Source organism: Myotis nattereri, assembly GCF_964212035.1.
Source record: "Myotis nattereri genome assembly, chromosome: 5".
Lineage (NCBI taxonomy): Eukaryota > Metazoa > Chordata > Mammalia > Chiroptera > Vespertilionidae > Myotis > Myotis nattereri.
This window is the reverse complement of record NC_138080.1, coordinates 27,670,987-27,683,856: the sequence shown is the minus strand read 5'-3', so window position 1 is coordinate 27,683,856 and position 12,870 is coordinate 27,670,987. Positions and strand designations below refer to the sequence as shown.

General features: G+C 49.7%; 1 protein-coding gene across 2 annotated transcripts in view; it reads left to right on the top strand.

The window, feature by feature from the left end:
- Nucleotides 1–6,298: 6,298 nt before the first annotated feature.
- The window catches only part of VAV1 (vav guanine nucleotide exchange factor 1), a 57,465-nt gene continuing 50,893 nt past the window's right edge, over nucleotides 6,299–12,870 (top strand). For both annotated transcript variants that reach the window (XM_081091506.1, XM_081091505.1), the window contains exon 1: nucleotides 6,299–6,601. In XM_081091506.1, coding sequence (XP_080947632.1) covers nucleotides 6,398–6,601 — 204 coding nt within the window. In that variant the 5' untranslated portion in view covers nucleotides 6,299–6,397. The remainder of the gene's footprint in view (nucleotides 6,602–12,870) is intronic.

Here is a 12,870-nt window from a genome sequence, read left to right as displayed (position 1 = left end):
AAGAAAATTAGTAAAATGTATATGAAAATCTCCCTCCTGTCAGAGTCTGGGGCATGCCGTGGGACCCAGAGTCAAGTCCCCGCCCACCTGTGCACGCCTTGCAATAACACAAGACCCAGACCTGGCCGGCCCCACCCCCATCAAGCCCTGCAGGGCAGGCGGCACAGCCTCAGGTCCCCTGTCAACCCCCGCCAGGCAGGGGGCATGGCCTCAGGTCCCCGGGCCCAGCCTCAGGTCCCCCGGCCCGGCCTCAGGTCCCCCTGCCCCAGTGTGAGGGCATGACAACCATTTGCATATTAGCTATTTATTATATAGGATTTTTTAATATGAAACACTTCATGAATTTGCGTGTCATCCTTGCACAGGGGCCATGTTAATCTTCTCTGTATCATTCTAATTTCAGTATATGTGCTGCCAAATTGAGCACAGTTTTTGTTTTTGTTTTAATTTGTTTTTGTGTTCCTCTTAGTTTTGGAGACAGCAGCCCATATCCTATCAAACCTTACAATGCATTTTTCTCTCTTTCTCTGTATATGTGTATATATGTATGTTACATACATAATATTCTAAATTAAACAAGTTAATCATAGTCAGATTTATATATATATATGTAAATATATCAGCGATATAGATATAGATATAGATATAGATATAGATATAGATGATATAGATGTAGGTATAGATATATGCCAGATTACAGTTGATGCTTGAGCAATGCAGGGGTTAGGAGCATTACACAGTAGAAAATCTGTACATAACTTTTGACTTCCCCAAAACATAACTACTAATACCCTGTGACTGACCAGAAGTCTCACTAATAACATAGTCAATTACACATATTTTGTATGTTATATGTATTATATACTATCTTCTCACAATAAAGTAGGATACAGAAAAGAAAATGTTATTAAGAAAATCATAAGGAAGAGAAAATACATTTAGAGAATTTATTGAAAATAATCTGCATAAATAAAAGAAAATGATCTGCATAAAAGTGGACCGTGCAGTTTAAGCCCATGTTGTTCAAGGGTCAACAGCTGGTATACATAAAATCAGGCTATGAGTCACTTTAATTTAGAATTGGCTGTGATTTCATGGAAACAGCCATGCATTCACTGGGATTTTTGCAAAGGGAGAAGATCTATTCACTGATTTAAAATATAATGGTATTTTATGCAGATGACATAATGATCCATGTTATAGAAATTTAATGGACTGATGTACTCAAACCCACTGTGTGCCAAGCGCTGTTCCAAGTGCTAGAGAACCAGCAGTGAACAAAACAAACGAGACCATTGCCAGTCTAGTGTGGGAGAGAGCGATTAAGAAAATAAACAGCCCAGCGGGCATGGCCCAGTGGTTGAGCATCAACCTAAGAAACAGGTCAGGATCCAATTTTAGGTCAGGGCACATGCCAGGGTGCAGGCTCTACCTCCAGTTGGGAGCATGCAAGAGGGAGCCGTTTAATGATTCTCTCTCATCATTGATGTTTCTATCCCTCTCTCCCTCTTCCTTCCTCTCTGAAATCATATATATATGTATATAGTAGATGAGTGTGCAGATGGGTCAGAGAGAGCCAAGATCCTAGTGGTAGAGTTCAGATTTTCCATCGGGTGGCCTGGGAAGGTCTCAGTCAGTACAGCTGGAATGATTTTGAGGGAACAAACCCTGTGGTTCTCAGGGTGAAAGAACATTCCAGGCCAGAGGTAATTTAATTTACTAATGTTCATAGCTTCTAAGCAATCCTTGTGCACACAAAAGGATGCGTAGGATGTAAGAAAATCTAACCTATGCATGGCTTTTCAATGTAACACCACATTTAAGGATGTTGAAATGTCAGCAAATGCAATTTTGTAGAAATGTCAGCAAATGCAATTTTGGAGCCGATACATCTTGTTATTATTATTATGGTCAAATTTAGGGCTCAAACACTTTGGGACTCCCTTGATTATCATGCAGACCTGTCTCAAGTATCTGGTGGTGAAAACCCGCCCTGGGTAGGGTTGAAGCAAGGGGTCACTCTCTCTACCCCACAGGGTCTTCGTGGCCTGGTCAGGGTCTGCAGAAAAACAGCACCAGGATTCTTACATCACGAGTCAACCTGGCTGAGGGCCTGAAAAGGGCAGGAAGTTCACAGACCAGCCTTAGCTGACTTTAGGGGTGGGGAGCAGGGCCAGGAGCTGGCTCTAGGCGACGCATACCTGAACACCAGGTGTGTCTCTTGGATGCCTGTGCACTTCCTGTTTGTCTCCTGGCCCAGGCCCAGCTTCTGTCTTAAGAGTCCCCCAACTCCAGGTGCCTCTGTCTCATGTCCCCCTTAGTGGGCATCGAGGTGGGTCACTGACAAAATTCTGGTTAGTTGGGGGAAAGCTCAAGGTGGGCACAGGTCAGCCATAGGCTAAGTCATCCTCTGGCCCTGTGTCTTCTGGAATAATTTCTGGATATTTGGGCAGGGGAGAGATGAAGGGGGGAGAATCAAGAGAGGAGGTGAGGTAGGGGCAAACATGGGGAAAGGAGGGAGGGGGTATTCATGGCCTATAGACCATATACATGTGTACACATCACAGGGAGCAGCCACCAGCACAGGGACACACATGGACACAGATGAGCAAACTTGGCATTGAACAATCACCAATTGGCTGAGCACTTACTTTGTGCTGCTCTAGACCTGGAAATACAGTGATGATAGAGACCTGCCTTCACCCCTGACCGCCTGGTGAACAAGACACACAACAAAATAAGAATAAATTCCAAGAGTAATCAATGAAGATGCTAAAACAGGGAGAGGCAGTGAGATGGCTGGAGGAGGCAGGCTACTTTAAATAGTGTAAGTTAGGAATGTCTCTCCCAGAAGGTGACATTGGAGCTGAGACTTCAGGAAAAGGAAGGAGATAGCTCTGCAAAGATTTGGAGAAACAGCCGTTCAGGTGCAGGGGTTCAGCAAATGCAGAGGGAAGATGGAGCTCGCTTTTTACATTTGATATTTAGGAGACCAGTGTGGCTGGAATGCAACGAGCAAGGAGCTAAGTGGAGCTAAGCCAGTGAGGTCGGCTGAGGTGAGACAATGCAGGAACTGGTGGACCTCAAATTTTCAGCTCAGCGGGATGGAATAGGAACTACGGAATGGTTTTAAGAGAGGTAGGGGCACATCTGGGTTGTGGTTTAAAGAGATGTCAGGCAACAGTGAAAGCAGTGAGGATCTCCGTGTGGCAAAGGAAACACGTTTAGAGGAGCACACCCAGGTACACGGACACGCATGATGCACAGCGATCCAATCAGGCATTCGGCGACCCACTCTGTGTCCGCGGACGCGCGTGGACAGACACCCAGATCCTCTCTGCGTGCAGGTGACCCCACCTGGAAAAGAGAAGACTCCTCACCTGAATAATCCCTGGTCCTAGATCCGCCCGGGGCCCTTCACTCACCTGGGTCGGGACCCACGGAGCTTCCAAGAGGCTGGGGCCGGACTCAAGTCTGAAGTTCTACGGTTCCGGGCCCTTTCCTCCGGGCCAGGTGAGAACCTGTCCTAGCCCAATCACCAGGCCCTGGCCCTGAAGACCCCGCCCCGTTCGGACCCCGCCTCCAACTGGAGTCTCCTAGGCTTTAGCCCCGCCCGCTCATTCCAGCCCCGCCCCCTTAGAACCTTTCTTTGCACTAACCACGCCCTCTTTGAATAATACTGTGCCTCCTTCAGCGCCACACCGGCTTGGGAAACTCCGCTCTTCCTTAAGTGGGCGGATCCCTTAGCATCGCCCCGCCCTCCTCTGACCGGCCACGCCCACTCACCTCTCGGTCGCCCCGGGTCCCTCTTCTGAGAATCCGGCTCCTCTATTGCCCTCAGGCTGGCTGGCCCTAAGGACCCCTGGCCCCTCGGGACGCGGAGGGGGTGTCGCTCGCGCTCCTCTGGGTTCCGGGAAGGGGCGGGGCGGCCCCTATGAGTCTTCTTTCTCGGGTGGGGTGGCGGCGCTGTGACGTGGGAGGGTGCACTTCCTCGAGACCGCCCCCTTGGGTTTCCGGGAGTGGAACCCCAGCTGAGTGTTGGGTTTTGTGGAGAGATGCGGGAAAGCACGGCAGCCTCCCCAGTGACAGCACGACGGAGCTAGACTCTGAAGAGACATGCGGGGGGCGGGGGCGGAGGGCGATGTGGACATTCAGGTGGGGGGAGGAGGTGGTGGATCTCCCATCACGATGCCCGGAGACAAACATGAGAAAGCTGGGGGGATCGGGAATAAGAGAGAACGCTCCAGCCACGTTTACGGAGGGGAGAGGATGGGAGGAAGGGAAAGAGGGAAGGAGGGAAGGAGAAAAGGAGGGAGGGAGGGAGGGAGGGAGGGAGGGAGGGAGGGACGAAAAGGCGGTGGTCGCAGCTAACAATTACCGCGCACTGGCTGTATGCCAGGGCTGTACTGCCTGCGTGACCGGCCTCAGCGCGTTTAATTGTCGCCTAGGGCAGGCCACTGAATGGGGTAGGTGCTATTTTCATCGCTCCCATTTTCCAGATGCAGAAATAGAGCCGGTTTGTGAGTGGCCGATTCGAGCGCGGAGCCCTGGAAGGCCATCCTGTCTTCCTCGCTTTGGTCGTGGCACCCCCACCATCTCTGATGCCTACCATAATTCCAAACTCGAACCCATTTTACAGATGAGGAAGTTGACGCATAGAGAGCGAAGGAGGTTTGGGGAGAAAAACTTTTGGTGCTTGTAGGATCACAAAGCTAGACATTTCCAGGCTGGGCTGCCCTCCCCGCCTTCATGTGGAAGAGGGGCTGAGGGGGGGCTGAGGGGAGTATCTTTTCCTTAACACCCCGTCCCTCCCGCTCCCGCCTAATTTTGATACAGAGGGTAGAGGGTAAGTCCAGGGAAGGAGCATAGCGCCCCCTAATGGTTACAAGAATTTAAAAAATGCAAGGGGTGTCTAGGGAAATTGAGTGGGGAGGGGAGGCGACTCACAACCTAGTGGGGCGAGAGACCGCATCGACAAGATGGTTTCAGGGGGTGAGGGCTACGAAGACAGTGAATGTTTGCTAAACGTGTCAACGAACGACACTAATGAAGCCTGTAAGGAGAGGGGATAGTGACCATGGGGATACATGGATGGATTTGGGATAAATGTCAGAAGTGGTGTCAGTAGAGCTTTCAACCATTTATTCGTTTGCTTATTCTCCTTCAACAAATATTTATGGAGCATGTATATGTGCCAGGTGCTGGGGTGGGGCGGGAGGGGGTCCAGCAGCACACAAAAGACTATTTTCTAAATAGATAATAAAGAAATAAGTATAGCTCAGCCGGCATGGCTCAGTGGTTGAGTGTCACCCTATGAAACTGGAGGTCACGGTTGGATTCCCAGTCGGGGCACATGTTCGGGTTTCTGGCTCGATCCCCAGTGTGGGGCGTGCGGGAGGCAGCCGATCATCATTGATGTTTCTATCTCTCTCTCTCTCTCCCTCTTTATTCCTCTCTGAAATGAATAAAAATATATTTAGAAATAAAATAAGTATAATAAAATATCAGATTTGATGATGATCAGGGCTTAAAGTAGGGATAGGGTATGATCAGGTGGGATGAAAGGCTGTGATTCAAAATAAGGTGATCTGGGAAGACTTCATGAAAAGGTGACACTGAGCAAAAACCTTTAGGTGGTGAGGGAACTAGCTATGAAGTTGCCTAACGCAGGGGGAGGAGCATGTGCAAAGGTCCTGGGGCAGGACAAGGCCTGGCTTGTTGGAGGAACAGCAGGAGGCCTGTGTGGCAAGGGAGAGAGGGGTGTGGAGGGGTTGAGGGCAGGGAGAGTTTAGGGAGGGCAGGTCATATGTGGCCTTGTGGGTTGCATGGAGGACTTTTCCCCCAAAGAGGAAGGTATGTGACAAGAGGAGGGACACCTGACTTGATTCAGGTGATCCCAGGCGCCCTCTGGCTGTGGTGTGGAGGAAGAAGGCGAGAGCGCAGGGACCTGGGCGGAGGAGACGAGACTGGTCCAGGATAGTGATGATGGGGCTGGACCAGGGTGGAGGCAGAGAGGGGAGGGGTGAGCAGAGGGCGGATTTTGAGTACTTTGAGGTGTTACTGCTCAAGGGTTGGGTATGGAGAAAGGCAGCCGGCCTCAATCTGTTGGCCTGACCACCGGCAGCCCCATCTCCCCTCCCAGGTGCCCAGGTGTTGTGTTGGTGGGGGAAAGAGAGGTCCCGGGAGGAAGGGGCTGGGCTAGGCGGGGCTGGCCTGCAGGTGCTACTCCCCCCCCCCCCCGCCCCCACCCCCTACGGCTCCTCCTCCTCCACCCCCTCTCCCTGCGACAGTTACAGGCAAAGAAGAGGAAGTGGTAGCTAGTAGCACAGGCAGGCGGGCGGGCGGCGGGCGGCGGAGGCTGCGAGGGTGCGCGGGCCGGGCCGGGAAAGCAGCCGCCATGGAGCTGTGGCGACAGTGTACCCACTGGCTGATCCAGTGCCGGGTGCTGCCGCCCAGCCACCGCGTGACCTGGGACGGGGCCCAGGTGTGCGAGCTGGCGCAAGCCCTGCGGGATGGGGTCCTTCTCTGCCAGCTGCTTAACAACCTGCAGCCCCACGCCATCAACTTACGCGAGGTCAACCTGCGTCCCCAGATGTCCCAGGTGAGCCCACCGCGGGCTGCCAGGCCCAGGGTTGGAAGTGGGGGGCATTCTAGGCTGGGTTAGTGTACTGTGCCTCTGGGCCGGCACCGCAGGGGGTATATGTCAACTCCGCGGCTGGCTTAGGGGAGGGGGGCGGGGGAAGTGGGTGGTGTGGATGGTAACACTGAAATTCTGGGGTGACCCACCAAAGGTTAGCAGGAATGCATTTGTAGGCACAGAATGAGCCCAACTTTAGGCTGTGAACTGGCAAGCTGGGGGTTAGCCACTCCTGAGCCCCAGGCCCACTTCCCTGGGGTTCAAGGCCTCAGGTGCCATCCTCTGGGAGTCTTGAGGGGGTGCCTAGAAATTCCCCTGGTTGGTCAACAGGGTGTTTAAGGTTTTCTTAGACCCCTTGCCCCCAGATTCTGGCTATGGGGGAGGGGCCTCCTTCCCCACATGTGTCTCCTCCTCCAGCCGGGCTGCTGGGCCCCTTCCTTCCCCTCACATCTCCTTCCCCTTGGCTTCCTGCCTGGGCCTGGGGCAGATGGGGGCCTGTGACCTAGGGTTCTGCTCTTCCTGGCTTCCTCCATCCCCTGGGGGACATTGAGGCAGGACCAGGTCCTGAGCCCCGGAGGGTGGGTTCTGGGGTTTAGGAGCCTAGGAATAGCTCCTCTTTCTCAGTAGCAATTTCTGTGAAGGCCGAGGGTCCAGAAGGAGGCAGATTTGACTGTGACCGCCCCCGGCTCAGGAAACACATTCAAGTCCCTATTTGAATGCGGTTGGGTGGGGGAGGTAACAGGACTGGATGCTCTCTCCGTGGCACCTCCTCTGGTTCTCTATGGCCGCCTGGGTGCTCGGTGGAAGTGGTATTTGCTGCTGGGTGGGGGCTGGCGGTGCCCCACCTGCCATGGAGGTCCACGGGGACCCATAGGGCAGCCTTTAGTCTCTGTGCCTGGATGATAGCTTTGTCCAGAGGAGCTGTAGGCTGGGGAGGGGGGTAGTTGGGGCATCCGTAGCCTCCTCTCTGGTTTGACTGCCATGTGCAGGTGGGGGGAGGGGAAGTGACTGCTCTGGGAGTGGGCCCTGGGAATCCTTAGGGACATTTCCTGGGGACAGAGCCCTGGGTGGAGAGGTGGGTGGTCCACCTTTGCTAGCCCTGGCAGGATTTCTTGATGGAAGGAGGGAGCTCTAGAGAACCCCTCCCCCATGCCAGCCCTTCTTGACACCTGCCATCCCAAAATTGCCTACATTTGCTTGTCTTCTTCCAGCACATGAGGCAGTAGCTCTACCACCTGTCAGGCCTCAGATCAGCAGGGAGGCAGGGTCCCCACTGAGGCTTAATGGCAGCCAATGACAAAGTGGATAGACATAAGGATGAACTTCCACCCTGCATGCAGCTTGCCTAAAGCCTGCTCTCTGATGAAAAGCAGGGTGATGTGGCATTAATGTTTAGCAGAGCAGCTTCAGGGACTCCAGGGACCATCCTATGTCTATGTGCTGGGCAATGCCATGAACCCAGGCCCAGGCCTGACCCTCAAGGTGCTCCCAGACTCGGGGACATGGAACCAGACACCTGTAGCCCCTTGTTGTCAGGACTGTGGTGGAGGGACAAATCTCTGGGCTGGGGGTCCTGTAGCAAAGGCAAGACATTGCCTGAGGGAGTCTGGCTTTCTCCAAGAGTAGACATTTGTACTGGGTTTTGAAGAGTGAATAGGAGTTTTCTCATTGCTCCGGCTTCCTGCACCCAGCTGTGCCAGGCCCTAGTCTGTGCAGATGTATTCCCTGATCCTTCCCATGTGGGAGCTCTGTACCCTCCTGCCCCTGCTCATTTTGTCTCTCTTCAGAGCTTAGCCCCATGCCCCGTTTGTGATGGGATGTGTGTGGGAAGCTGAAACATTAAGCCAGAGGGAGGTGCCAAAAGAACAACCTCTCTAGGTTTGCATGTCCCTGTCTGTTAACAGATGGAAGGCAGGACAATGGGATATAGAAGGGCCGAGGGAAAAAAGGGAAGGGTGTGGGAGGAGGGAGGGGGCTATGGCACAAATAAAGGTGTGGAGGCTGGAATTGGGGTGCTTCCCAGTTTCTCTCATTTTCCTTTCATAGTTCTTCTGCTTTTCCTCAGTTGTTTCCAGGGAAGAGGGTGGGAAGACCATATTTAAACATTCAGTCATTTGGCAACAATTACAATGTATGCCAGAGTTCTTCTTGGGGCCAAGACAGTGAGAACAGGACACACACAAACCCGTGTTGTTGTGGAGCCCGCATTCTAGTGGGAGAGACTGACAGTGAGCAAATAAGGAAGGAAACATATAAATTGCCAGGAGGTAGTATGTACTCTGGAACAAACAAAGCAGGAAAGGGGACTCAGGCGTAACAGGCCACGCTTTTGAATAGGGCGTCTGGGAGGCCTCACTGATAAGGTGATGTTGGAGCAGAGACCTGGGGAAAGTGAGGGAATGAATGAGCCATATGGATCTGGGGAAACAGTGCTTCTGCTAGGGGATGCTGTCAGTGCAAAGGCCCTGGGGTCAGAAAGGGTGAATGCCCACACAGGCTGTGCTGCACTGCAGGGCAGTGAGTGGCCTGGCTGGTGGAAATAGTTCATGGGTGAGGTCTGATTGGAGGGAATCTTCAAGCTGGAAGGTCCCTCAGATCTGAGGCCCAGAGAGAATGGATGCTACTATCATAAGCGGCCACAATGACCAGACAACCCAACTCTGCCCCTGGAGCTCAACCCAACTCTTTCTCTGAGACTCCACATTCTGGGTTGCACAGATGAAGGAAACTTGAAGGCTAAGGGCGTGAAGAGGAAGAGGTGAATGTGACAGTCATTGTGGGAAAGATCCACCAGGACTTGGGAGCTGATTAGACTTGGGGTGGGGACAGGCTCTGGGGCCAAGATGATGTCAAGGTCCCCAGCTCAGTGAATGCTGGTGCCGCTGGCACAGGCAGGAAAGGGAGTGGGCAGGAAGGTGGGCTAGGGGCTGGTGGCTTGGAGGAGCCAGACATGGGTTCAAGTGCTGGTGCCACCACTTCCTGGCTTCCCCTCCCTGAGCCTTGGTTTCCCCTCTGTGAACTGTAAATGAAAACGTCACCTTTTCGGGGGGGATTCTTATGATATTTCAGTACTACTTACCATGGCAGTGTCTGATACCTGATAAACCCTCACTAAAAGGCCTTTTTAGAAAGGATGTGAGGTAGCGGGAGGGAGAGCAGCATAACACACAGGTAGGAATTGGGTTAGGGTAGTAGTTCTCAACTGCAGCGATTTTGACCCCCTTTTATTTTTATTTATTTTTGGTTTTTATTTACTTTTATTGATTTCAGAGAGGAAGGGAGAGGGAGAGATAGAAACATCAATGATAAGAGAGTCTTTGATCGGCTGCCTCCTGCACACCCCCTACTGGGAATCGAGCCCACAGCCAGGACATGTGCCCTTGACCAGAATTGAACCTGAAACCCTTCAGTCTGCAGGTCGACCCTCTATCCACTGAGCCAAACCGGCTAGGGCTTGCCCCCCATTTAGGAGATGCTGCTGGCATCTAGTGGATAGAAGCCAGGGATGCTGCTCAACAACCCACAGATGACACACACGACAGAGAATCATCCTGCCCCAAATGTCAGCAGTGCTGAGGTTAAGAAGAAGCCTGTGCCAGGGGACAGAGAGCCCAATAGAATCTTTAGATTATTTAACAACTTGGTTAAATAATGCATCCATATCATTCAGGTATTAAAATGCATAAAAAGACATACAGGGGGAAATTTAACTTCTAGTCCTGTCCCTCAGATACCCACACATACCCAGTTCCTACCTTCCCCCATAAGTGACTACATTTTTTTAAGGGTTATTCACTTAAAAAAATCTTTATTGTTGAGAGTATTACAGATGTCTCCTTTTTACCCTATTGACCCTTTCTAATCTGTACCTGTGCCCCACCCCTGGCCTTCAACACACTATTATCTGTGTCTATGGGTTATGCATATATGCATACAAGTTCTTTGATTAACTTCTTCTTACCCACTCTACACTCACACCTTCCATCTGAGGTTCAACAGTCTGTTCCATGCTTCTATGTCTCTGGATCTATTTTGTTCATCTGTTTATTTTGTTCTTTAGATTCCACGCATGAGTGAGATCATGTGATACTTGTCTTTCTCTGACTGACTTATTTCCCTTAGCATAATACTCTCCAGGTCCCTCCATGCTGTTTCAAAGCATAAGAGATCCTTCTTTTTTACTACTGCATAGTATTCCATGGTGTAAATGTACCACAGCTTTTTTATTCACTCCTCTACTGATGGACACTTGGGCTGTTTCCAGATCTTAGCTCTTATAAATTGCACTGCTATGAACATCGGGGTGCATATCATATATTCTTTCTGATTGATGTCCTGGGTTTCTAAGGGTATATTCCTAGAAGTGGGATCACTGGATCAAATGGCAGTTCCATATTTAATTTTTTGAGGAAACTCCATACTGTTTTCCATAATGGCTGCACCAGTCTGCATTCCCACCAGCAGTGCACTAGGGTTCCCTTTACCATGGACTGGTAGAATTAACATCATTAAAATGTCCATACTACCCAAAGCAATCTAAAGATTCAGTGCAATCCCTATTATAATACTAACAGCATATTTCACAGATCTAGAACAAACACTCCAAAAATTTATATGGAACCAAAAAAGACCCAGGAATGCCGCAGCAATCTTGAGAAAGAACAAAGTTGGAGGAATCACAATACCAGATTTCAAGTTATACTACAAAGCCATTAATCCAAACAGCCTGGTGCTGGCACAAGAATAGGCATATAGATCAGTGGGACAGAATAGACACCCCAGAAATCGACCCAAGCCATGATGCTCAATTAATATTTGACAGAGGAGGCAAGAGCCTACAGTGGAGTCAAGACGGTCTCTTCAATAAATGGTGTTGGGAAAATTGGACAGATACATGCAAAAAAATGAAACTAGACCACCAACTTACACCATACACAAGAATAAACTCAAAATGGATAAAGGACTTAAATGTAAGTCAGGACGCCATGTAAATCCTAGAAGAAATCATAGGTAACAAAATCTTAGACTTCTCTTGTAGCAATATGTTTATAGACACATCTCCTAAGACAAAGGAAACTAAACAAATAGAACTACATCAAAGTAAAAAGCTTCTGCACAGCACAAGAGACCATCAACAAAATGAAAAAGGAGCCCACTGTATGGGAGAACATATTTGGCAATGATACATCTGATAAAGATTTAATATTCAAAACGTATAAGGAACTCATACAACTTAACAAAAGGAAGACAAACAATCCAGTTAAAAGATGGGCAAAGGACCCAAATAGACACTTCTCCAAAGGGGACATATAGATGGCCAAGGGACATATGAAAAAATGCTCAAAGTCACTAATCATCCGAGAGATGCAAATTAAAACAACAATGAGGCATCACCTCACACCTGTCAGAATGGCTGCCATCAACAAATCAACAAGTGACAAGTGCTGGCGAGGATGTGGAGAAAAGGGAACCCTAGTACACTTTTTAAAAGTTGATTGTGTGTCCTTCCAGAATTTCTTTATGCAAATATAAGCAAAAAGGAATTCATGTTCTTACTTATTACACTCCTCCCTTCACATGAAAGATAGCATATCCTATCCACTGCTTTATACCCTGCTTTCCTCAGTTTAATAACCATCTTGGGAATTTTACCAAATCCATACATATAGATTGTCCTCATTCCTTTCCGAAAATGGCTACATGATGTTCTAGAGAATTCATTTATTTAACAAACCACTTATATTGTGATATGTGTCAGGTTTAGCCTAAACCATGGGACAGCAAACTACAATCAGGGGCTGAATGTGTCCACAGTATGTTCCTATAAATAAAGTTTTATTGGCCCTCAGCCACGCACATTCATCTATGTACTGTCTATGGCTGATTTTCAGCTACAACTATAGTGTTGAGTAGTTGCGACAGAGACTGTCTGGCCTGAGGAGCTGAAGGTATTTACTCTCCAGATCTTTGTAGAAAAAGCTCACTAATACCTGGTATAAATGCTTTCTATACATTACTAGTAACTCGTTTAATTCCCACCACAACTTGTGCGGTAGAAAGTATTATTATCCTCCTTTTTTGTTTGGAGAAACTGAGGCACATAGATGTTAAGTAACTTGCTCCAGGGCACCCAATTTGAAAGTGGCAGAGTTGGGGACTTGAACCCAGGCAGCCTGGCCCCAGGATCCTTATATTCAACAATTACTCTAACCTACCTCTATTTCATCCGTGGA